We start from the raw sequence: 25,543 nt of genomic DNA on the forward strand, positions 1-25,543 counted from the left end.
CAACCACCTTCACCTGGAAGCCCCTGCAGAGCCCCATTGCCCCTGCATCTGGAACCCCCCCCAACGAGCCTCTGTGCATCCAGATCCCCTCCCACCTAGACCCCCACACTGAGCTGCCTGCACCCAGATTGTCCCAAACAGAACCCTCTCACCCCACACCTGGATCCCCCCACAGAGAGCCCCTTCACACTTGGATCCTGCCTGGTTGAGCCTGCCTGCCCCGCACTTGGCACAGAGCCGCGGGGCCCCAGGGTGTTTCAGGGCCAGGGCCAGGGCCAGGCCTTGTGCTGTGTCAGGGTTGGGTGCAGCCTCACCACTGAGTCTGTTTTCCATGGGTGGGGGTACTCTCCCACCTTCATGTAACCAGTGGCCTGTGCTCCCCACTGCCATGCTGGAGCCTCTGCATTTATTTATTGACAAATAAAACTTGCAGAATTTTAAAATATTATGTGTAGAATTTTTAATTTTTTGGCGCAAAATGCCCTCAGGAGTAACATGAGCTGCCAGCAGGGCTTGAATCCTGGACCTTCAGATCCCCAGCACAGACCACTTGAGCCAGAGGAGTAACTGTAATCTTCTATCTTGTGCAGCCACCAAAGACAGATCTGATGCACACTTTGCCAGTAGGTTACACAGCTATTTGCTAGATAGAAGTTTAATACCGGGGATAACAGATCCGAGGTTCTATTTCAGGCTGAAAGGAGACTATGGTCAACTAATAGAGTCAGAGGTTGGGCATGTCTGAAAATTTTACCTAGAATAACCCAAGCACATATATTTGGAGTATTCAATCTGAAAAGCAGTGTGGTAGAGTGAATAAGCCTTGAGTCTGCCATAAGAGGCCTGAGTTCTATTGCCATCTCTGCCTAAGGTCTCCTTGTATAACTTCTGTCCTCTCATTTTGCAAAGCAGTCAACAGAGGGTATGAGGCCTTAGCCAGTAATGAGGACTATGAAGTCTACAGAAATATGAACGGTCAGTGAAGGTGAGACCAAAACTCAGAACCGTGTGACTGCTATCTTAGTGCACCTTCCCCAAGGCCACAGGGTACCTGGATGCTCTCCTGTGGAACGCTGCCAGATTTGGCAGTGCAGCGGCAAAGGCCCCCTTCAAAAGGAATACTCTGCAAAATCTGGTATGCTTTACATCCAGGCACTTTCACTAGAAACACAGGGCCTGATTCTCCCCTGCCTGGCCCTTTGTGTTATTCACACCTGTGCAGAGGGGCATAAAATGTTACCAGTCAGAAAAAACGGCTACTCAACTTTCGTAACTGTTGTTCTTTGAGATGTGTTGCTCATGTCCATTCCATTGTTGGGGCGTGTGCTCGTCACATGCACCAGTACCAGAAGTTTTTCCCTCAGTGTTATCAGTAGGAGACCAGGTCTGGCACCCTCAGGAGTGGCACGCATATGCGCCAGTATAAGGGGCGCTGCTGGCTCCCCCGCCCCCCCAGTTCCTTCTTTCTGGATCTCTGACAGAGGGGTAGGAGGGTGGGTCATGGAATGGACATGAGCAACACATCTCGAAGAACAACAGTTATGAAAGGCTATTAACCGTTTTTTCTTTGAGTGCTTGCTCATGTCCATTCCATTGTAGGTGACCCCCAAGCAGTACCATCAGAGGTGGGTAGGAGTTCATGGACGTGTCAACTGCAACACAGCTCTGCTGAAGCCAGCGTCATCTCTGGCCTGCTGGGTGATGGCATAATGCATCGGGAACGTGTGCACTGAAGACAACGCCATGGCCCTGCAGATGTCCTGTGCCAGAAAAGCAGCTGAAGACACCTGAGCCCTTGTCAAATGAGCCTTCCCTATTGGTGGAGGCACAGCCTGCGCCAACTGGTAACAAGTACGAATGCTGATTCAATTTGAAATCCTCTGAGAAGACACTGGAAGGCCCTTCATCCTGTCAGTGACTGCAATAAAGAGCTGAGTTGATCTGCGGAAGGGCTTGGTGCGTTCCAAGTAGAAAGCCAGGGCATGCCTGACATCTAGAGTGTGCAGACATGTCTCCTTTTTGATCATGTGAGGCTCTGCACAAAACACCGGGAGGAAGATATCCTGGTTGACATGGAAGTGCAACACCACCTTTGGCAGGAAGGCCAGATGGGGACACAGTTGGACCTTGTTACCCAAAGGGACTAAGGTAATGCTTCAGAGAGAAAATACTCGAGAAATGGTAGGGGGGAAGATAGAAAAGGAAAGCCCCTTTTCTCAGAAGAGCAGACTCGGCTCCCTTCCGTGTCTGTCGCTGGTGGATTTCACTTACAATAAGGGTGTCTCTCCCCTCCCTGTGTGATGTAATAAAAATGAAGAAAAGACAAGGTAATACAGTGCAAACAAAGGTAAGTGTATTAAGGGTAAAGGTACAGAAAACTGGGGAAACTGGGGGGCAGAAACACAAACTTAACCATACAGTGATTCAGTGACTGGCTTTAGGAGCTTGAAGCTCAGACACACAAAACCTCCTTTGGCATTCAGAAAAACAATAAATGAAACCCCAATACAGAAACCTTTCCTACAATTTAGGCGCAGTGGACACACCATACAGGTGCAAAGCCCAGGACCTTCTACTCTCCGGCTGATTTAGAGCCTTCGAAGAGGACTACTGGGGAGTCCCGACAACTGTTGGATTTTGTCACAGGCGGGGAGACCCTCTGGGATGATGGACACCAGGAAAGCAGGACCCTCCACAGGTAAAATGGATTCAGTTCACTGTGGTGGGGATAGTGATGACATGCCTCTCCTTCCTCAACCTCGCTGCGGGATAGATGGTCCTCTTCTGTCTAGCTCTGGCGCATTAGGAAGACCTGACCGTGCACACGCTGCTGCTGGAATGGACAGTCCTGTGCAGGCTCTGAGCAAGATCTTATATAATCTCTAAGGCGGGAAAAGCTGGTTCAGTCCGGTTTCAGCCAGAGGACTCCAGTCTCTAAGTTGTAAACAAGTTTGCTTACTAAGATGGAGTCCAAGGGCCATAGTTCATATACTCCATATTAAATTCTATTGAAGCCAGTTATTTACTTAACCTTATTTCAAAAATACATTATTAAAATACCTAATTGAACATATTAAACAACACCAATATTTATATTTTTTTAATACCTAACAGCCTTGTCCTTGTAGAATACCATGTACGTGAAGGCTTTAATCTCGGAAATTTGCCTCGCCGAGGTAATAGCTACAAGGAATATGTGACAAACTGGGACTGTTCGTACTGTGGTCTGTGAATGCTGACAGGGGAGTGTGGCTAGGATAGTCTGCATGGGGGGATGGGAGACTGACCGACGGAGAATACCTGAGCATGTAACATGAGAACCCAGGAAGGGGTTAGAGGCCAGGTGACACCTTGGCCCGGGAAACTGAACAAAGGCTGTGGGAGGGGTCACTGAAGGCAGAGTTTCAGGAGCTGGCAGGTGATGTGGCTTGGAGGGAGACAGGGCTCTGACCTCCCAAGGGGGCTAGAGTGCCCTGGGACCCCAAGATGGACCTAACTGAGGGGGGTCCTGTTGTCTGTGCCTGCAAGACCTGTCTTGGACTGTATTCCTGTCGTCTAAATAAACCTTCTGCTTTACTGGCTGGCTGAGAGTCATGGTGAATTGCAGGAAGCCGGGGGTGCAGGGCCCTGAGTCCCCCCATACTCCGTGACAGAATACAACCTTCCACAAGTGGGAAAGGGATCAAGAAACTAAGGGCTCAAGGGGAGGGCCCGTGAGCCTGGCGAGGACCAGGCTGAGCTCCCATTGGGGGACTGGGTCCTGGACCTCCGAAAAGAGTCTTTCAAGGCCTTTCAGGAACCTGATTATCATCTCATACGAGAATACCGATCTACCCTGGATGTGGGGGTGGAAGGCCAATATTGCCGCCAGGTGTACCTGGATCGAAGAGAAGGCAAGGCCCTGGTGCTTCAAGTGAAGCAGGTAATCCAGAATGGACTGTAGAGACAACTGGGTCAGGGAGATATTCTGTTCTTACGCCCAGCAGGAGACTCGCTTCCACTTTTCCAGGCAAGCTGCTCTGGTGGAGGGCTTTCTACTCTCCAAGAGTACTTGCTGCATCTGACTACAGTAGGCTTGTTTCTCTGGATTAAGCCACATAGCATCCAAGCTGTGGGGTGGAGAGAGGCAAGGTTCAGGTGCAGCAATTGACTGTGATACTGCGAGAGTAGTTCCGGGTGGCTGGAAAGTGCCCATGGGGCTGTTACGGCTAGGTCCATGAGCATGCCGAACCAATGTTGGTGAGGCCAAGCTGGGACAATCATAATGACCCGTGCCTTGTCCCTCTTGATTTTTCAGAAGACCTTGCTGATGAGCAGAATTGGTGGGAAGGGGTACATCAGTTCTCCTGACTAAGACAGGAGAAAGGCATTGGAAAGCGAACCCCTACTGAGACCTTGCAGACAGCAGAGCTGATGACATTTTCTGTTCTGTCTGATAGCGAACAGGTCCACTTGGGGAGCTCCCCACTTCTGGAAGAGCATCCTGATGACCTCCGAGTGAAGGGACTACTCATGGTGAGAGAAGAAGGACCTCCTGAGGCGAGCCACTAGCTTGTTCCAGACACTGGGGAGGTGTTGTGAGGCTTCCAAGTGGCTCACATGCTGAATGCAGAAGTCCCACAGCCAAAGGGCTTCCTGGCACAGAACCAATGAACGAGCTCCCCTTTGCCTGTTGACATAGAACATGGAGGCTGTGTTGTCCGTCAACATCTGCACCACCCAACCAGATGCCTGGGAAGGAACACTCTGCAAGCCAGATGGATGGCTCTGAGTTCCCTGACGTTTATATGTAGCACCAGCTCCTCTAGCGACCATAGCGACCGAGATCCCTTATTGAGATCGGACGCATCTAATATCAGGGAGACTGCGGGTTGCAGGCTTGCAAACGGCATACCCTATAACACTTAGCACCGGGTTGGACCACAACTGCAGGGAGATAAGTATTCGCGTCAGGATCATGAGGAGCTTGTCCAGGTGATGCCTAGCTGGGGAGTAGACCGATGCCAGCCACATCTGGAGAGGACGTAGTCTGAGCCTCGCGTGCCAATAGGCCCAGAGCTTGACAGGTGGCTTGAAACGTCTCGACACTGTGCTGGACATGGACTCTGGAGAGGTCTCTGATGAGCCAGTCATTGAGGTATGGGTAGATCTGGATACTCCAACGTCTGAGGTAGGCCGCCACTACCAACATGCACTTTGTCAACACCATTGCTAGGCCAAAGAGGAGCACTGTGAATTGGTAGTAGGCAGTCCCAACCACAAATCATAGGAACTTTCTGTGTCCATGAAATATCAATATGTGAAAGTAAGTGTCTTTCAGATTGAGGATGGCTGAATCCAGAGGAACAAACCTTCCGGATCCAGGGAAGGAATGATGGAGGCCAGGGAGAACATGCAGAACTTCAACTTTCTGAGATACCTTTTGAGGTTTTGCAGGTCAAGAATGGGGCATAGAACCCCCCCCCCATTGGCCTTTGGGATAAAAAAAAATAGCGGGAGTAAAACCCTTTTCTGCTCAGGTGTAAAGGGACTTCCTCCATGGCTCCCACCTGCAGGAGGCCTTGTACCTCCTGAGCGAGCAGATGCTTGTGAAAAGGGTCCCTGAAGAGGGATGGGGAACGAGGATGGGAGGGAGGGATAGAAGTAAACTGGAGTGTATATCCCCCTGCTACTGTGCTGAGGACCCATCGGTCTGATGTTATAGAGGACCAGGCAGGGATGAAGGGGGACAAACGGCTGGAAAGTAACAGGGGTGTTGCATCCAGGATACATGTTGGAAGGTGCCCCTTGAGGCACCCTCAAAATGCCTGATTGTTACCCGATTTGCTGCGAGTAGTGCTCGAGTGAGCTGAGGGGGCAGGTTGACAGTCTTGCCGGTGCTTGTAACCCTTTTCCTTCTTGCGGAAGAGCTCCAATTGGAATTGGCTCCCGAACCTGTGGAACTGTTGCAGCTTGAACCACTTTCTCACAGGCGCCGGTGTGTAAAGGCCCAGAGAAAGCAAGGTAGCCCTAGAGTCTTTCAGGCCATGTAATTTGCTGTCTGTCTGTTCCAAGAACAGTGCCATGCTATTGAATGGGAGGTCCTGGATGGACTGCTGAACCTCCATTGATAGGGCCGACAACTGTAGCCAGGATGCAGGCTTCATAGAAATAGCCAAAAACCATGGTCTGGGCCGCAGAGTCTGTCGCATCTGAGGCCACTTGGAAGCCTCAGCCCTGACCACAGCCCTGCCCTCATCAAGGATTGCTAGGAACTCCTTCCTGCGCTCCTCTGGCAGCGAGTCCACAAACTTGGCCATGGACTGCCAAATTCTAAAATCATAATGGCCAAGCAGGGCCTGATGGTTGGCCACTCTTAGCTGGAGGTTGGCCGTAGAATACATTTTTCTGCCAAAGAGATCGAGCCTCTTTGCCCTTCTTATTCTTAGGCGTTGATCCTGGTTAGTCTTGTCTATTGCGCTCACTGGTTGCTAAAACAACCAGTGAGCTTGGAGCGGGGTGGGTATACAGGTATTAAAACCCCTTAGCAGGGATGTAGTACTTTCTCTCCACCTGTTTGGAAATGGGGGGCAGGAAAGGGGGTTTGCTGCAGGGCCTTGATCAGTTTCATCACCCCCTTGAGGACGGGCAATGCCATCCTGCAGGAGGCTGCTGCACTTAACACATCAAACAGGGAGTCAGAGGATTCAGCCAACTCCTTGGCTTTCAGCCCCAGGTTCAATACCACTCTCTTTAAAACCTCCCAGTGAGACCTTGCGTCATCCTGGAGAGCCATGTGGGAAGGCCCCGCTATCGCCTAATTGGGCGAAGACAAAGATGATGAGGCGGGTATAGGCGGGTCTGCCAACTCCACTGCCTCTGCCAAGGGAGCCTCAGCTGAAGCTGGCTGTCCCTGGGGACCTTGCTCTGACTCCGCTTCCAAGTTAGGGGGCAGGCGGGAGACTGTCGCTGACCATCTTTCACATGCCCCTGAGACTAACCGATGCCACTGCGCTGGTTGGAGAAACTCCCAGGGGTTCCATAGCTGCCATGCGGCCTCAGGTGTCCCAGAGGGAAATGCCAATGCCCCTGGTGGGTGGCCTTGGCCTGCAGGCAGATCTTCCTCCTCACTTTCAGAGCCTGAAGAGGGGGAGACTTGTCTGCGGGACCAGGACAGTCCCGATGCCACCAGTCTACCCCGTTCCTGTTGGCCCTCTCCATGGACCTCTGCCAGGGACCTGCACAGGGATGATGGCTCTTGGTGCCATGACTCTGGTGACCGTTGTCATCGTTCGGCTGATTGGTAATGGTACCCTGGTGATCAACACCTCACGCTTTGAGAGCAGTGCTGTTCCATGGGTCGGGAGTGAGAACGGGAGTGAGAAAACTGGCATGTTGGAGACTGTCAACGTGCCCACGGAGATCCGTACTGGCGATCCAAAAACCTGTGACAGGACTCCAGGGACCAGCGTCTCGACTATCTGGAGTGGTGTTGTGAGTTTGGAGACTAACTTGGATGCTCCAGGCACCAAGACTCTGGGGACTGGCAACGTGCCTCCACAGGTCTGTGCCAGATAGCCGGTGATCGACACTGGGACTATGGGGAACGCTGCCTAGAGTCCGGGGTACGACGCCAAGCACTCTGACAGGTAAGCCGACCTGTATCCGGGGGCTGGTGGTACTGTTCAGGCAAGTGCTGGCGGGGCACCCCCTGGGGCAGAGAGCGGTGCTGCATGGATGGAGACTGCTGGAAGGGTCCCAGGGCAGGTATACCCCTCGAATGGGGCACTTCGATGGCCGACGTGGGCAGCACCGGAAGGGACAATATGTCCTTAGTGGCCTGAAAGGCCTCCAGCATGGACGGCACAGCCAGGTGCCGAGTGCTTCTGCCGCTTCCCAGGGTTGCAGGCAGGTCTCGAAGAGGGCTCGACAACTCAATGGATGCTGAAGCCTGGCCACTGTCCACAGGGGAAGAACTGCCCCGCATGGGTCTTTGCTCTCATCCGATTTTCTCCTTCCCTTTACGGGAAGGTGAATGCTCTCTCCTGGCCTTTCTTTGCTTTTTAGAAGGTACTGGGGATAGGGATCGGTGCCAGTGAGAGATCGGTGCCAGCAGTGCGCTCTGCCCGAGGCTGCAGTGCTTGGAGCAGAGGCTGATCTAGCTGGCTCTGAGGCTGGTGCAAGGGCCGACTCCATAAGGAGCGCTCTAAGTCGAATGTCCCGCTCCTTTTTGATTTGTGACCTGACGCTCTTACAAATGCGACACTTGACGCTCACATGGGTTTCCCCTAAGCTCTTTAGGCAGCTTTGATGGGAATCAATGACTGGCATAGTTTATTTGCAGCGGTCACAAGGTTTGAAGCCCAGGGATTGGGGCATGCCCTGTCCCGAGGTTAAGTCTTGTATGAAACTATTTCTAACTTTGGCACTAAGGGAACTAATAAACTCTACAAACTTTCTAATAACTATCCACAAAAGATTCACAACTAGGCACAGTTGAGAAGGTAAGGAGGCAAGGAGACAAGCCGTGGCAAGGAGACATTCCAGCACCGACACTGGCAGTAAGAAGGAACTGAGGGAGAGAGGAGCTGGCAGTGCCCCTTATACTGGTGCATAAGTGCGCCACTCCAGATGGCACCAGAGCTGGTCCCCTATGGATACCACTGAGGGAAAAACTTCCGGTGCCGGTGCATGTGGTGAGCACACACACCTACTATGGAATAGACATGAGCAATGAGTTTCATTGCCCAGATGGTCTCGGGTGCAAAAAGTAACCAAATGGCATCAGTGGCACAAAGACAATTAGTTTTTCAGATGATTCCAGTTTTAACATTGCTAGGTGAGTGCCAGCACCAGTAATAGTGGATTTAATGTTTGTTCTGACAGCATCCCTTCAATAACACAGTTTGTTTGTGAATATGATTTGCTTGTGTCATGCAGTAAATACAGCTGCCCAGGACTCTCTGTAGATGTTTTTATAGCAACACAATTTTTACATTTCTCCAGAGAGAAAATAATCAGGGTCAAGCAGGGCACCCATGCTCTGCCAGTTCCAGTCTAGACTGAAATGGGATTGTCAGGTGAATATTAAAAACACACTGCATTGTAACTACTGTGTACTGACAAATATTTGCATTTATGAAATGAGTTCATGTCCTGGTATTAAAACTAGAGTGATGATTGCTAGCTTAAGTGGACAGAAGCATGGCATACAGCAATATGACAAGATGGGTGAGCAACAGGCTAGTGATGAGCTAGAGCTGCAGAGTGCAGAACCAGCTCTGTGCAGGGCATTTGGACATGGTTCAGTGGGGCGTATCTCCAGGAGAAGAGTTTGGGGGTTTAGTTTAATACAGTCATTCTCTCTACTTCACTGGGGCTCACGCACAGAACTAAACTCTCTCTCAGCATCGGCTAGTTTCAAGGCTGCACTATGGTGAGCGGTGGCCATAGTATGGGCAGAGCCCATGTTATCCTTGCCACAGTAGCTGGATTTCTCTATTAGTGCACTCAGGTACCCCAGTACATGGGAACCCAGGCAGCCTCCAGCATGGCTCACAAAGGCTTCACACGCCACTGCACCCCACTCTGCTTTGGTCTGTGGGGAATGAGGTGGGACCTCCGTACTGAAGACATTGGTGGCTACACTCTGGCCCACATTATGCAAATGAGGTGCACTCCTGCGGTCCCTGGTAGGTTGATGACATGGCTTTCAGTTGGGCCAAGGTTGGGCACCCACCTCTTGTTCTCCGCTGTCTTACACCTGGCATCGTCATTGACACCTGTGCACAATGCCTGAGAAATGCCAATGATAGTGCGACTCAGCAGAGAATTCAAATCTGGCAGCATTTTATACCAACTTTGCATGGTAGTAAATGACTCCCAAAAGGGCAGCGGAATGAAGAGTCAGCCCTTGCTCCTCTCCCCCAACCTTACTTCATCTCACAAAAGTGATGATGCTAATACAAATACATGAACAAGATGATGTCCTTAAATGCACTTTTATTTTTGGTTCTTGAGTCACAGGCAACTGTTAATCACCCAAACAGAAGAGCTGGGAGTAATGGACAGAAATCCAAACCAAGGTAATCCTGCTGCTCATTGCAATTCACAAATCAAAAGCAAATTGTGTTTTTATTTCTGAAGGAAAATCACAAGAATAAAAGCAGTTTCTTACTGAAAGCAAGCAGAAAGAGATGAAAAGCTATTGTCAAATGAAAGGCTTTACATTCTGGAGGGAAGTCTCCAAAGGTAGACCATGGGGTTTCTTAAAGTCTGGAATTTAAGGCCTTATTTCTATTTTACAGAAGCATTCTCTAGTGAATATATAAATTATATTACTGTGCTTCATAACTGAATACATAGTTTAATAAAAATGGGTGTTTCCCTAGAGAATCTGATCATTTGAAGTGCATTATGCCTGTGAATATAGAAGATGTCACTTTTATTTGCTACTAAGCATTTTGTATCTGTTTTGTGATAACTGTATGTATTTTGTGCCTTGCCACACAATATGGAATTAGCTGAACTAAACAGCAGCCTTTCCTGCACATTTCATTCTTGGTGCTTTGCAATACCTTTCAGCATCGAAGGCCGCACTCATCTCTGCTCAGTTCCTGTTTTTTTATTAGTCATAAATACTCTCACTTGCTGATAAATGCTGAATGTAATTAGTATTTCAGTCTGCAGACCTGGCAAATACTGTGTGTCTAGAAACAGAGAGTTCTGAAAGTGAGCCTGTGCCTGGCAGAAGCATCAGAAATCTAGATAAAGGAGAGATTTAAAAAACACCCCACCCCCCAACACCTGCTGCAGAATTTAATTGGTAAGGGAAGTAATAAGGGGCAGCAGACAGAACCATTAAGGATGCAATGTTCTGGCCCCAATGCATATTATAAAGAAGTGACAAATTGTGTTTTCATGGCTGAGAATTAGCACCACATTCAGATCTTCATTTCACCCACTCTCAGAGCACGGTTTATAATATGTCTTCTGATCAAACAGCTCTATTCCCTTGTCCTTTCTTGATGAGAACTTATCTCTTCATAGGTGGGATACAAATCACTCCAACTAGCCCTTCTGCAATCTCATCTAGCTTGTGTCTGCACTCTTCCTGCAGTTGCTTCAGCTCCCTCTTCAGAGTGCCCTCTTCCATTTGCAGTTCACTGATCACCTCTGTGGCGTTAACATTTGTAATGGGCTCCTTCGATACCGAACTGAGGAAACCTGTTTTGCTAGCAGAACACTTGTCTTTAAATACCAGCCTGTACAGACCATGCATTCCATTTTTTTTATGGGAACAATGGTATTTAAGATCTGATAGTTTTAGCTTGACAGCTTCTGTTATTGTACTGACAGCAGCACAAAACTCCCTTTCATCTGGAAGTGTTCTCTCTCTTGATTTGACCTGTAGAGAGAAAAACATGATCAGGCTTATGTGCAGAATTCCTCACTCCAGACACCAATGCAAAATGTCAAGGGTGGAGTGTGCTGTACTGGAAATTCTCTATTTCACGATCAAATGTAGCAAGTAGAAGCAGTGACTGAACTCAGCGTGTAAACCTCTGTGCTTTTAAGAATAAAAGACTGACAGATCTTCAAAGCCCTTGCTCCTCTGATGACTGACATATGGCAATTTCCTCTCCACTCCACTCCTTAGGGCAGTTACAAAGTGTGGGCAGTTTGAGCCTGGAGTCAGATGAGATGTGTGAAAAAATGCGCATGGCCTGTTTCTCCATTCACGCCTGTACAAAGGATGTGTAAAACACTACTATTGTGACAGTGTAGTGAGTAACACCTCTTTTGCACAGGTGTGATTGCACAAGGGGCAGGACAGTGAGGAACCATGTCTGTGGTGAGAGAGCTGAGCCAAAGATGGATTCTCTATAAGGCTTTAATATAGGCCAACTGAGAATATTGTATGAGACAGGGCTGTGTGTGATACTAACTGTGCTGTAACTGGCTGGTGATACAATGATGTGATAACTCCAGATTTGCCAGTGGCCAGACTAATACAAGATACATTAATGACTATGGGCCCAAACCTCAAATGGATACAAAAATGAGTAACTTAACTCACATGAGCAGATCCACTGAAGTAAATAGTATTAAGTATACTAATCAAGTTACTCAAGCATGTGCTTGCAGCAAGGGGCCCTTCAACTGCAGCTTCAGGCCTCCTGGCACCAAGGGGTAAATAAGGACGTTTAGGGAGATGCAGGCAGAGAGCAAATGCCCCTGCTGTTTACAACAGATCCCCTAAATAGACTATGCATCACAAAACTAACATCACAGCATGTCTTCAGAAATTGCTCACACACTAGGAAAAATAACATACAAGACTATGCAACAGTGTCACCTGGTGACTCCTGGCACCCACCGCAAATGGACCTTACACCTCTTATGACCATAATTTATCTTTGCCATGTTTCATTTGGCTTGATTTCTAGAGTATGTGTTTTGTGATGGGAAAGGAGAGCAGGCAATAGCCCACTGCTCCCCAAGGTTCAAGAGAAGACATTAGTGCTCATGTCTAGAAGAATAAAATTAAAAGGCCTAGACATGCTATGCAGAACTTGCAAAAAAATGGGAAATAATAGAATTGTTCAAAGTTGGAGCGAGATCGACCCAAGTGCTTGATTCTCTTCCTATGCTTGCATCAGTGAGTCATTCAGTATAATGCATTTGGTTCTGCTGTTGAACTCTGTGCCTTCACAAGAGAAGACTCTTCAGGCAAAGAAAAGCACAGCACTCATTTGATGCAAATATCAAATCTTTGCCCTTTAAGCAAAAAGCCTTTTTATAGCACTCCCACCTCAAAGCTAGGATTTTTTTCTCCACAACAAATGCCTAGCAGTTGAGTTTCAATCTAAGTCTCGGATACAGTTACACACACTCTGTGCTCACTGTGGTTTGTTATTCCACAGAGCCCACCTTCAGGAGTTGGGATTACCTATATCTGATTCCGATTTAAGGTGCACTGGCCTAATAGACCAACCACACCTACCAGGGATGGGTTTCTGGAAGAGTGACATTTATTTTCATTAGGCTAGACATCAGCAAATTCTTTCAGTAGATTATTTAATTACCTTCTGTTTAACAATGTTACTTCAATTTGCAAATACATCTGTATGGTATACAAACTCAGAGTACCTGGTGCCGCTAAAAAGTGTGGATGCGAACAGCTACCTACAGATTCATTAGTTCTCGTTACAGATTCCTAACCAATTTGCTAATTATCTTGCTGCAGGTGACAGTGTCCTATTTTTCCCAAAGGGTGCCCATACCTCAGCTCAATAGGCCGTAAGGGTGTAATAAAATTTGGAAGAGGCCACAAGCAAAAATTAAAAGCAGATCTCTTCCTAAATGCAGTGTCCCCACAAAAGTAGCTGCAAGCATAGGCAAAATATTTGAAAACAAGTCAATTTTCAAGTTAAGAAAAAAGTACCAGTGCAGTAGTGGGTAAGGGGAGGTATGTGATACACTCAAAATGCATGCAGCAGGTTTAATACAAACAAGAGGAAATACTTTTTCACACAATGCACAATTAGCCTGGGGAACGTATTGCCATGGGATGCTGTGAAGGCCAAAACTATAACTGGGTTCAAAAAAGAATTAGATGAGTTGATGGAGAATAGGTCCATCCACGGCTAATTGCCAAGATGGTCAGGAATGTAGCCCTGTGCTCAGAGAAACCCTAAACCTCTGACTCACAGAAGCTGGGAGGGGAAAACAGGGGTAGAGTACTCCAAAATTGCGCTGTTCTGTACACTTTCCCTGAAGCTCTGGTACTGGCCACTGTCAGAGAGAGGATACAGGGCTAGATGGATCATGGTCTGACCCAGTATGGCCGTTCTTACAGTTCTTAAATTCTTATCCATTTATCAAATTGCTCTAGGTTTCTTTGTGGAAATCCCCTCCACTTATATCATGTGTATTATAGCAATAAGCTTGTAAGAGTTTCTGGCAGGTTTTCCATCAAGATATCACTACAGAGAAAGAGTTAAGCTAAAACTCCCCATCCATTGGGGTGTGTTGGTGTCAGCACTATTAATTAACCGTAATTAGTGATTCCCATCTTTCTCATAAAAAAGTGATGTGCATAATGCTACATGTCCTTTGGATTAGACTGAACAACCTTAACTATCATCTAACATAGTTTGGGAACAGAAGTATAAATATTTAAGATGAAACAGCTAACTGTGTTCTGTGGCCACTACAGGATTACTCCCTGAAGCACATTTTCTAGCATTTTATCTAATTTACTTTTAAATAGGTCTGTCAAATGATTAAAAATATTAATCTCGATTAATCGTGTGATTCAAAAAAATTAATCATGATTAATCGCGCTGCTAAACAATAATATAATACCATTTATTTAAATATTTTGGGATGTTTTCTACATTTTCAAATATATTGATTTCAATTACAACACAGAATACAAAGTGTACAGTGCTCACTTTATTTTTATTACAAATACTTGCGCTGTAAAAAACAAAAGAAATAGTATTTTTCAGTTCACTTAATACAAGTACTGTAGTGCAATTTCTTTATCTTGAAAGTTGAACTTACAAATGTAGAATTATGTATAAAAAATAACTGCATTCAAAAATAAAACAATGTAAAACTTTAGAGCCTACAAGTTCAGTAAGTCCTACTTCTTGTTCAGCCAATCGCTCAGACAAACAAGTTTGTTTACATTAGCAGGAAATAATGCTGCCCATTTCTCCTTTATAATGCCACCTGAAAGTGAGAACTGGTGTTCGCATGGCATTGTTGTAGCCGGTGTTGCAAAATATTTAAGTGCCAGATGCACTAAAGATTCGTACGTCCCTTCATGCTTCAACCAACATTCCAGAGGACATGTGTCCATGCTGCTAATGGGTTCTGCTCGATTATGATGCAAAGCAGTGCGGATCAGTGCATATTCATTTTCATCATCTGAGTAGATGCCACCAGCAGAAGGTTGATTTTCTTTTTTGGTGGTTCAGGTTCTGTAGTTTCCACATCGGAGTGTTGCTCTTTTAAGACTCCTGAAAGCATGTTCCACACCTCCTCCCTCTCAGATTTTGGAAGGCACTTCAGATTCTTAAACCTTGGGTTGAATGCTGTAGCTATCTTTAGAAAAATCTCACATTGGTACCTTCTTTGCATTTTGTCAAATCTGCAGTGAAAGTGTTCTTAAAATGAACACATGCTGATTCATCATCGGAAACTGCTATACAGACGCCCCCTGGGTTATGCAAACCCGACTTAGGCAAATCCGCACTTAAAGAAAAAGTTCCGTAAGCTAGAAATATGAGTGTTGGGGTTTGTTTGCGCGTAATGGTCGGGTATACATTTCTGACTTACGCAAAATTTGAGTTATGCAAGGCGTTCCAGAGTGGAACGCTTGTGTAAATCGGGGAGTGTCTGTAACATGAAATATATGGCAGAATGCGGGTAAAACACAGAGCAGGAGACATACAATTCTTCCCCAAGGAGTTGAATCACAAATTTAATTAACACATTATTTTTTTAACGAACATCATCAGCATGGAAGCATCTCCTTTGGCATGGTGGCCAAAGCACAAAGGGGCATACGAATGCTTAGCATTTATCTGTCATGTAAATTTCTTGCAATGCCTGCTACAAAAGTGCCATGCAAATGCCTGTTCTCACTTTCTGGTGACACTGTAAATAAGAAGGGGGGCAGTATTATCTCCTGTAAACGTAAACAAACTTGTTTGAGTGATTGGCTGAACAAGAAGTAGGACTGAGTGGACTTGTAGGCTCTAAAGTTTTACATTGTTTTGTTTTTGAGTGCATTTATGTAACAAAAATAAATCTACATTTGTAAGTTGCACTTTCATGACAAAGAGATTGCATTAAAGTACCTGTATGAGGTGAACTGAAAAATACTATTTCTTTTATTATTTTTACAGTGCAAATATTTGTAATAAAAATAATATAAAGTGAGCAGTGTACACTTTGTATTGTGTTGTAACTGAAATCAATATATTTGAAAATGTAGAAAAACATGCAAAAATATTTAATAAATTTCAATTGGTTTTCTATTGTTTAGCAGTGCAATTAAAACTGCGATTAATTGCGATTAACTTTTTTGACAACCCTACTTTTAAATATTCCAAGCAATGGAGCCTTGAAAATTACACCTGGGTGATACCCACTAAGCAAGATGCTTTCAGTCTAGATGATGGTTAGGATAGGGCCTATTCAGGGCAATGGGCCATTAGGGAAAGCTTATCTCCCACCTGGGGAGCCTTCCTGAAAACACTACAGACAGCCTCGAAGTAACGGCTGCTATGACTCTACAAGGACATGTGATGAGACCATATGTCTCTGGACTCCATCTTGGGATGTCAGTATTTTTCCAGAGACTGGTCTGGGAACCAGGCTTTGAAACAAAGGGTTCCCGCCATATGAAAAAGCTATATAAGACAGGGAATGACATCATCTGGTCTTCCCTCCCCACGGAAGAAGACTCCTGGATAATAAACTGCTACAGATATGGTGTCCAAATTTCCATGGGACAAAACATCTTGATAGTCATGATCTATAGAAAATCTACATTAAAATCTCTATTGAATAATTCCTCTTTCTTTTGCGTTAACAGCTCCAATGGTGAGCACAAGTTATTAACATAGTTATCAGAAGGTAACCTGGTTGTAAAGAATCCAAATTACTGCTCTTTTAGCTTTGTAATTGGACCTCTTGGATAGTATCTGCAAAGTAATGTTCAGTATTTTGCTCTGTGTAATTCATTTGTCAGCTTTTACTCCTGGGGGAATTCTGTGCCAAAATATTTAAGATTCCGCACAAATATTTTAAAATTCTGCATATTTTATTTATCAAAATAACACAATATAATAACACCAGTTTTAATTATTTTGGTCATTTATTTCAAAATACCTGTCAGCAAGTATGTCTGTAACAATATAGACAACCAAATAGATTCAGGAAATGTTTTTTGAGAAATACATTCATTACTAGGCATAAAAAACAAGGAGTCTGGCGGCACCTTAAAGACTAACAGATTAGTTAGTCTTTAAGGTGCCACCAGACTCCTTGTTGTTTTTGTAGATACAGATTAACATGGCTACCCCCTGATACTTGATTACTAGGCATATTAACACAAAACTTTGAGTAATAATTCATTTAAACTACAATCCAGAAACATATTTTCTGCTTTCCTCAGAAGCAGTGCAAAGGCTTGGGGGACTCAGGGGTAACAGAGTAACTGAGTAGGTAAGTTTTAGGAACGTGTAGGGGACAATTTCCTGGTGCAAGTGCTGGAGGAACCAACTAGGGGCAGAGCTCTTCTTGATCTGCTGCTCACAAACAGGGACGAATTAGTAGGGGAAGCAAAAGTGGCTGGGAACCTGGGAGGGAGTGACCATGAGATGGTCGAGTTCAGGATCCTGACACAAGGAAGAAAGGAGAGCAGCAGAATACAGACTCTGGACTTCAGAAAAGCAGACTTTGACTCCCACAGGGAACTGATGGGCAGGATCCCCTGGAAGAATAACATGAGGGGGAAAGGAGTCCAGGAGAGCTGACTATATTTTAAAGAATCCTTATTGAGGTTGCAGGAACAAATCATCCCGATGCGTAGAAAGAATAGTAAATATGGCAGGCGACCAGCTTGGCTTAACAGTGAAATCCTTGCTGATCTTAAACACAAAAAAAGAAGCTTACAAGAAGTGGAAGATTGGACAGATGACCAGGGAGGAGTATAAAAATATTGCTCAGGCATGCAGAAGTGAAATCAGGAAGGCCAAATCACACTTGGAGTTGCAACTAGCAAGGGATGTTAAGAGTAACAGGAAGGGTTTCTTCAGGTATGTTAGCAACAAGAAGAAGGTCAGGGAAAGTGTGTGCCCCTTACTGAATGGGGGAGGCAGCCTAGTAACAGAAGATGTGGAAAAAGCTAATGTACTCAATGCTTTTTTTGCCTCTGTCTTCATGAACAAGATCAGCTCCCAGACTACTGCACTGGGCAGCACAGTATGGGGAGGCGGTGACCAGCCCTCTGTGGAGAAAGAAGTGGTTCAGGACTATTTAGAAAAGCTGGACGAGCACAAGTCCATGGGGCCGGATGCACTGCATACGAGGGTGCTAAAGGAACTGGCAGATGTGATTGCAGAGCCATTGGCCATTATCTTTGAAAACTCATGGCGATCGGGCGAGGTCCTGGATGACTGGAAAAAGGCTAATGTAGTGCCCATCTTTAAAAAAGGGAAGAAGAAGGATCCGGGGAACTACAGTCAAGTCAGCCTCACCTCTGTCCCTGGAAAAATCATGGAGCAGGTCCTCAAGAAATCAATTTTGAAGCACTTTGAGGAGAGGAAAGTGATCAGGAATAGTCAGCAGGGATTCACCAAGGGCAAGTCATGCCTGACTAGCCTAATTGCCTTCTATGATGAGATAACTGGCTCTAGGGATGAGGGGAAAGCAGTGGATGTGTTATTCCTTGACTTTAGCAAAGCTTTCGATACGGTCTCCCACAGTATTTTTGCCAGCAAGTTAAAGAGGTATGAGCTGGATGAATGGACTATAAGGTGGATAGAAAGCTGGCTAGATCATCGGGCTCAATGGGTAGTGATCAATGGCTCCATGTCTAGTTGGCAGCCGGTATCAAGCGGAGTGCCCCAAGGGTCAGTCCTGGGGCCGGTTTTGTTCAACATCTTCATTAATGATCTGGAGGATGGTGTGGATTGCACCCTCAGCAAGTTTGCAGATGACACTAAACCTGGAGGAGTGATGGATACACTGGAGGGTAAGGATAGGATACAGAGGGACCTAGACAAATTAGAGGATTGGGCCAAAAAAAAATCGGATGAGGTTCAACAAGGACAAGTGCAGAGTCCTGCACTTAGGATGGAAGAATCCCATGCACTGTTACAGACTAGGGACCGAATGACCAGGCATCAGTTCTGCAGAAAAGGACCTAGGGATTATAGTGGACGAGAAGCTGGATATGATTCAGCAATGTGTCCTTGTTGCCAAAAAGGCTAACGACATTTTGGGCTGTATAAGTAGGAGCATTGCTAGCAGATCGAGAGACGTGATCATTCCCCTCTATTCAGCATTGGTGAGACTTCATCTGGAGTACTGTGTCCAGTTTTGGGCCCCACACTACAAGAAGGATGTGGAAAAATTGGAAAGAGTCCAGCGGAGGGTAACAAAAATGATTAGGGGGCTGGAGCACATGACTTATGAGGAAAGGCTGAGAGAACTGGGATTATTTAGTTTGCAGAAGAGAAGAATGAGGGGGAATTTGATAGCAGTTTTCAACTACCTGAAGGGGGGTTCCAAAGAGGATGGATCTAGACTGTTCTCAGTGGTACCAGAACAAGGAGTCATGGTCTCAAGTTGCAGTGTGGGAGGTTTAGGTTGGATATTAGGAAAAACTTTCACAAGGAGGGTGGTGAAGCACTGGAATGGGTTACCTAGGGAGGTGGTGGAGTCTCCTTCCTTAGAAGTTTTTAAGGTCAGGCTTGACAAAGCCCTGGCTGGGATGATTTAGTTGGGGATTGGTCCTGCTTTGAGCAGGGGGTTGGACTAGATGACCTCCTGAGGTCCCTTCTAACCCTGATATTCTATGATTCTATGATTCTATGGAAATACCTGAGGAACAAAGACTGAACTGGGGGAAGTGCTGGACCCAGGCTAAAGGGATTTTTAGCCTGTGAATGAAACACCTGGGGATTCCAAGCTTTAAAGCAAGTGCAGCTGGCCCCTTAAGAAACTGCAGCCTGTTTGTATCATCTCTTAGGATGAGAATCTGCTATTCATATCCAATCTATTTAGTATATTAAGCTTAGTTTGCGTTTTTTGTTTATTTGCTAGGTAATCTGCATTGATCGGTTTGCTATCACTTATAATCTATCTTTTGTGGTTAATAAACTTGGTTTTGCTTTATCTAAACCAGTGAGTTGGAGTGAAGTGTGTGGGAATCAGCAACAGAGGGTCTGTGAAAGTGAGGGATCATTGTCCAGGATGGGTTGTAGATCACTGATGATGCATTGGAGAGGTTTAAGCTGAGGACTGATCTACAACCCATCCTGGACAATGATCCCTCACTTTCACAGACCTTGAGAGGCAGGCCAGTCCTCGCCCACAGACAACCCACCAACCTTAAGCATATTCTCACCAGCAATCACACACCGCACCATAACAACTCTAACTCAGGAACCAACCCATGCAACAAACCTCGATGCCAACTCTGCCCACATATCTACACCAGCAACACCATCACAGGACCTAACCAGATCAGCTACAACATCACCGGCTCATTCACCTGCATGTCCACCAATGTTATCTATGCCATCATGTGCCAGCAATGCCCCTCTGCTATGTACATTGGCCAAGCTGGACAGTCACTACACAAGAGGATAAATGGACCCAAGTCAGATATCAGGAATGGCAATATACAAAAACCTGTAGGAGAACACTTCAACCTCCCTGGAAATCCATCAACCTCAACAAAAAACTTGCACAGATACAGACAGACATCATCTTCCTCTCCAAATGCAAACAGATGGACATCATACCAAAAGGACTGAAGGTAAAAAATCCATTGCAATCAACATACTACACTGAGTATGGTGAGAGACTGTGCCACACACTCTCAAAGAAACTGAGGAACCACCTGATCAGCATCCTGTACAGCAGACAGAAGAAGATCAAGAATGAGCTCTCAGAACTGGAGACTCTCATACAATACCAGCCTTCTACACAAACTTCCACGTGGCTGGACTTTACAAAAATGAGACAAGCCATTTACAATGCACACTTCACTTCTCTACAGAGGAAAAAGGACTGTAAGACTAATACCTGCCACTGGGGGCTATAACAATGGTACCCTCAACTCATCTAACAACATTGTCAATCTTTCCAACCACACACTTAGCCCAGCAGAAGAGTCTGTCCTATCTCGGGGACTCTCTTTCTGTCCCACCATCCCCACGAACATGATACAGTTCTGCGGTGATCTGGAAGCCTACTTTCGTCGTCTCCGACTCAAGGAATATTTTCAACGCATCACTGAACAGTGCACTGACCCACAGGAACCCTCCTACCAACACTACAAGAAGAAGAACTCTGCGTGGACTCCTCCTGACGGTCGAAATGACAGACTGGACCTCTACATAGAGTGTTTCCGCAGACGTGCACAGGCTGAAATTGTGGACAAACAACATCACTTGTCCCATAACCTCAGCCGTACAGAACGCAATGCCATCCACAGCCTCAGAAACAACTCTGACATTATCATCAAAGGGGCTGACAAAGGAGGTGCTGTAGTCATAATGAACAGGTCAGATTATGAACAGGAGGCTGCCAGGCAACTCTCCAAGACCACATTCTACAGGCCACTATCCTCTGATCCCACTGAGGAATACCAAAAGAAACTACACCATCTGCTCAAGAAACTCCCAGCTACAGTACGGGAACAAATCTACATGGACACACCTGCAGAACCCCGACCAGGGGTATTCTATCTGCTACCCAAGATCCATAAACCCGGAAACCCTGGACGCCCCATCATCTCAGGCATTGGCACTCTGACAGCAGGATTATCTGGCTATTTGGACTCTCTCCTCAGACCCTATGCTACCAGCACTCCCAGCTATCTTCGAGACACCACCGACTTCCTAAGGAAACTACAATGCATTGATGTTCTTCCTGAAAACACCATCCTGGCCACCATGGATGTAGAAGCACTTTATACCAATATTCCACATGAGGATGGACTACAAGCTGTCAGGAACAGTATCCCTGATGAGGCCACAGCAAGCCTGGTGGCTGAGCTTTGTGACTTTGTCCTCACCCACAACCACTTCAGATTTGGGGACAACTTATACCTTCAAGTCAGTGGCACTGCTATGGGTACTCGCATGGCCCCACAGTATGCCAACATTTTTATGGCTGACTTAGAACAACGCTTCCTCAGCTCTCGTCCCCTAATGCCCCTCCTCTACTTGCGCTATATTGATGACATCTTCATCATATGGACCCACGGAAAGGAGGCCCTTGAAGAATTCCACCTGGACTTCAACAATTTCCACCCCACCATCAACTTCAGCCTGGACCAGTCCACACAAGAGATCCACTTCCTGGACACTACAGTACAAATAATTGATGGTCACATAAACACCACCCTATACCGGAAACCTACTGACCGCTATACGTACCTACATGCCTCCAGCTTCCATCCAAGACACATCACACGATCCATTGTCTACAGCCAAGCCCTAAGATACAACCGAATTTGCTCCAACCCCTCAGACAGAGACAAACACCTACAAGATCTTTATCATGCATTCGTAAAACTACAATACCCACCTGGGGAAGTGAGGAAACAGATTGACAGAGCAAGACGGGTACCCAGAAATCACTTACTGCAGGACAGGCCCAACAAGGACAATAACAGAACACCACTGGCCATCACATACAGCCCCCAGCTAAAACCTCTCCAGCGCATTATCCACGATCTACAACCTATCCTGGAAAATGATCCCTCACTCTCACAGACCTTGGGAGGCGGGCCGGTCCTCGCTTACAGACAACCCCCCAACCTGAAGCAAATACTCACCAGCAACTACACACCACACCACAGAAACACCAACCCAGGAACCTATCCCTGTAGCAAACCTCGTTGCCTACTCTGTCCCCATATCTACTCTGGCAACAGCATCAGAGGACCCAACCACATCAGCCACACCATCAGGGGCTCATTCACCTGCACATCCTCTAATGTCATATATGCCATCATGTGCCAGCAATGCCCCTCTGCCATGTACATTGGCCAAACGGGACAGTCCCTCCGCAAAAGAATAAATGGACACAAATCGGACATCAGGAATGGTAACATACATAAGCCAGTAAGTGAACACTTCAATCTCCCTGGTCATTCTATTACAGATTTAAAAGTCACTATCATTGAACAAAAAAACTTCAGAAACAGACTTCAAAGAGAAACAGCAGAACTAAAATTCATTTGCAAATTCAACACCATTAATCTGGGCTTGAATAGGGACTGGGAGTGGCTGGCTCACTACAGAAGCAGCTTTTCCTCTCCTGGAATTGACACCTCCTCATCTATTATTGGGAGTGGACTACATCCACCCTGATTGAATTGGCCCTGTCAACACTGGTTCTCCACTTGTGAAGTAACTCCCTGCTCTCCATGTGTCAGTATATAATGCCTGCATCTGTAACTTTCACTCTATGCATCCGAAGAAGTGAGGTTTTTACTCACGAAAGCTTATGCCCAAATAAATCTGTTAGTCTTTAAGGTGCCATCAGACTCCTTGTTGTTCCTGGCTACACAATAGCAGATGTAAAGGTAGCCATCTTACAGCAAAAAAAACTTCAGGACCAGACTCCAAAGAGAAACTGCTGAGCTCCAGTTCATTTGCAAATTTGACACCATCAGATCAGGATTAAACAAAGACTGTGAATGGCTATCCAACTACAGAAGCAGTTTCTCCTCCCTTGGTGTTCACACCTCACCCTCCCTGACTGAACTAACCTCGTTATCTCCATACTGATTTATACCTGCCTCTGGAAATTTCCATTAATTACAAACACTGATGAATCCCAGAAAATATCTTGGCTAAAAGAATGTCTGAGGACCAATTTTCTCACGCAGATTTAAGAACAGATCTGAAAAAATAAAGCATTCATGTGCTATTTGGTCACCTCCCACTGTATGTGATTAAACAATATGTGAAGTCTGTACATAGGGAACTTAATAATATGGAATACTGAAGGAGAAAAGCTCCTATTAGTTATATAAAGTGAAGTCCCCAGAAACTGGAGTGCAAATCATGTTATTCTAGAATGACAGAATCATGCAGGACATTTGCTGGCTTGGACATTTTCTAAATGGAACACTTGTTTTTTCATGCTCTTTACTAACTAAAAGGAAAGAGTTTTTATTAACTGTTATGGGTGACACATGATAGCCTTACATGACTTCTTGGAATATCTTGTTCATTCCAGTAGAGAGAGCAATGAATTTCAAATGATTAGAGGAATGTTTAATTTTACTGCCATGATAAAGAGCCTGCTGTAATGACACAGACAACACTATATTCCATCTGCAAATCACCCAGGACAGCAAAGCTGTAACAAGAGTTCTATCCATTCTACCATGGGAAATGCCCTATATATTTATTAGTAAAGTGCGCCTAAATTCTGCAGCAGGCCCCTACTTTCTCAGACAGTGTTAAGTGGATTCAAAAAGGGAGGTTTTCAAAGAATTAAATATGAAAACAGATAATGCAACCAGCACAGCACTACTCATGTCATTTATGACTGGTAGGGATTAGGAAGGAAGTTTTGGGTTTTTTTGCAATGAGGGGGCGCGCTGAAGTCTTTGATAATGAGTAGTCTGGGTGGCAAAGTCTATAGCCATGGAATTGTAGAATGCACTAGTTGCTGTCTAGAGATTTTACTGGTTAACAGACATGAAGGTGAGTTACCTGTTTGTTTCTCTCCCTTTTTGCACCTTATGTGCTCAGGGAAATTTCATCAGCCTCCTCCTGTATACTTAGTTAATTGCTGCTCCTTAGGCTCTCAGTGTCTCTCATTAGTCAGCAAATCCTGTTATTCTGGAGTGAAAACAATCTCAGCAGACCACTTTATATTAAACAAACATGTTTGAAGAGATAAGGATCCTCAGCATTTTCAGTCATCAGAATCAGATAAGTAGCTCATCTAGTCCAGAATTCTGTATCCCAAAGCTCTGCCTTTCAATTTAGATCTACCAGCTGTAACTGAAATCCACAATGTGCTATGCAGTGCAGTACGACAGCTGCTGTGCATCCTCTCTGAATAAAATAAAGTGATAATCATAGTTTCTACATTTCTAGAGCCCACTTCACCCCAAAGGAGTCCAGAGTGTTTTAAAGAATCATACAGTGAATACATCACCTAACAGTGACACTCAGCCACCTCTGGAATGGAGCAAAGCATGCGTTGAACAGCTCACAGTGATATTTTACAAGAGATTAGTATAGGAAAATAGGGAAAGAACAGGTTATAAAATATTTAGGTAAGTTAGATGTTTTCAAGTTGGTAGGACTTGATGAAATTCACCCTAGGGTATTTAAGCTGAAGCCACCTTGGAACGGTTAGTGATTATCTTTGAGAACTCATGACAGACAGCTGAGGTCCCAAAGGGCCAGAGGAGGGCAAACATAGTATCTATCTGTAAAAAGGGGAACAAAGAGGACCTGGGAATTATAGACCAGTCAGCCTAACTTCGATACCTGGCAAGATACCGGAACAAATGATTAAACAAGCAATTTGTAAGAACCTAGATGATAATAGGGTGATAGGAATAGCCAACATGGATTTGTCTGGAACAATTCATGCAAACCAACCTAATTTCCTTCTTTGACAGGGTTACTGGCATAATGAATGGGCAGAAATAGTGGATGTGATATACCTTGATTTTAAGTAAGGCTTTTGTCACAGTCCCACATGACACTCCCATAAGCAAACTAGAGAAATGAGGTCTAAATGAAATTACTACAAAGTGGGTGTACAGTTG

General features: G+C 45.6%; 1 protein-coding gene across 2 annotated transcripts in view; it reads right to left on the bottom strand.

The window, feature by feature from the left end:
* Positions 1-9,964: 9,964 nt before the first annotated feature.
* The window catches only part of TEDC1 (tubulin epsilon and delta complex 1), a 205,628-nt gene continuing 190,049 nt past the window's right edge, over positions 9,965-25,543 (bottom strand). For both annotated transcript variants that reach the window (XM_054038539.1, XM_054038538.1), the window contains one exon: positions 9,965-11,386. In XM_054038539.1, coding sequence (XP_053894514.1) covers positions 11,015-11,386 — 372 coding nt within the window. In that variant the 3' untranslated portion in view covers positions 9,965-11,014. The remainder of the gene's footprint in view (positions 11,387-25,543) is intronic.

This window comes from Malaclemys terrapin, chromosome 8 (genome assembly GCF_027887155.1).
Source record: "Malaclemys terrapin pileata isolate rMalTer1 chromosome 8, rMalTer1.hap1, whole genome shotgun sequence".
NCBI lineage: Eukaryota > Metazoa > Chordata > Testudines > Emydidae > Malaclemys > Malaclemys terrapin.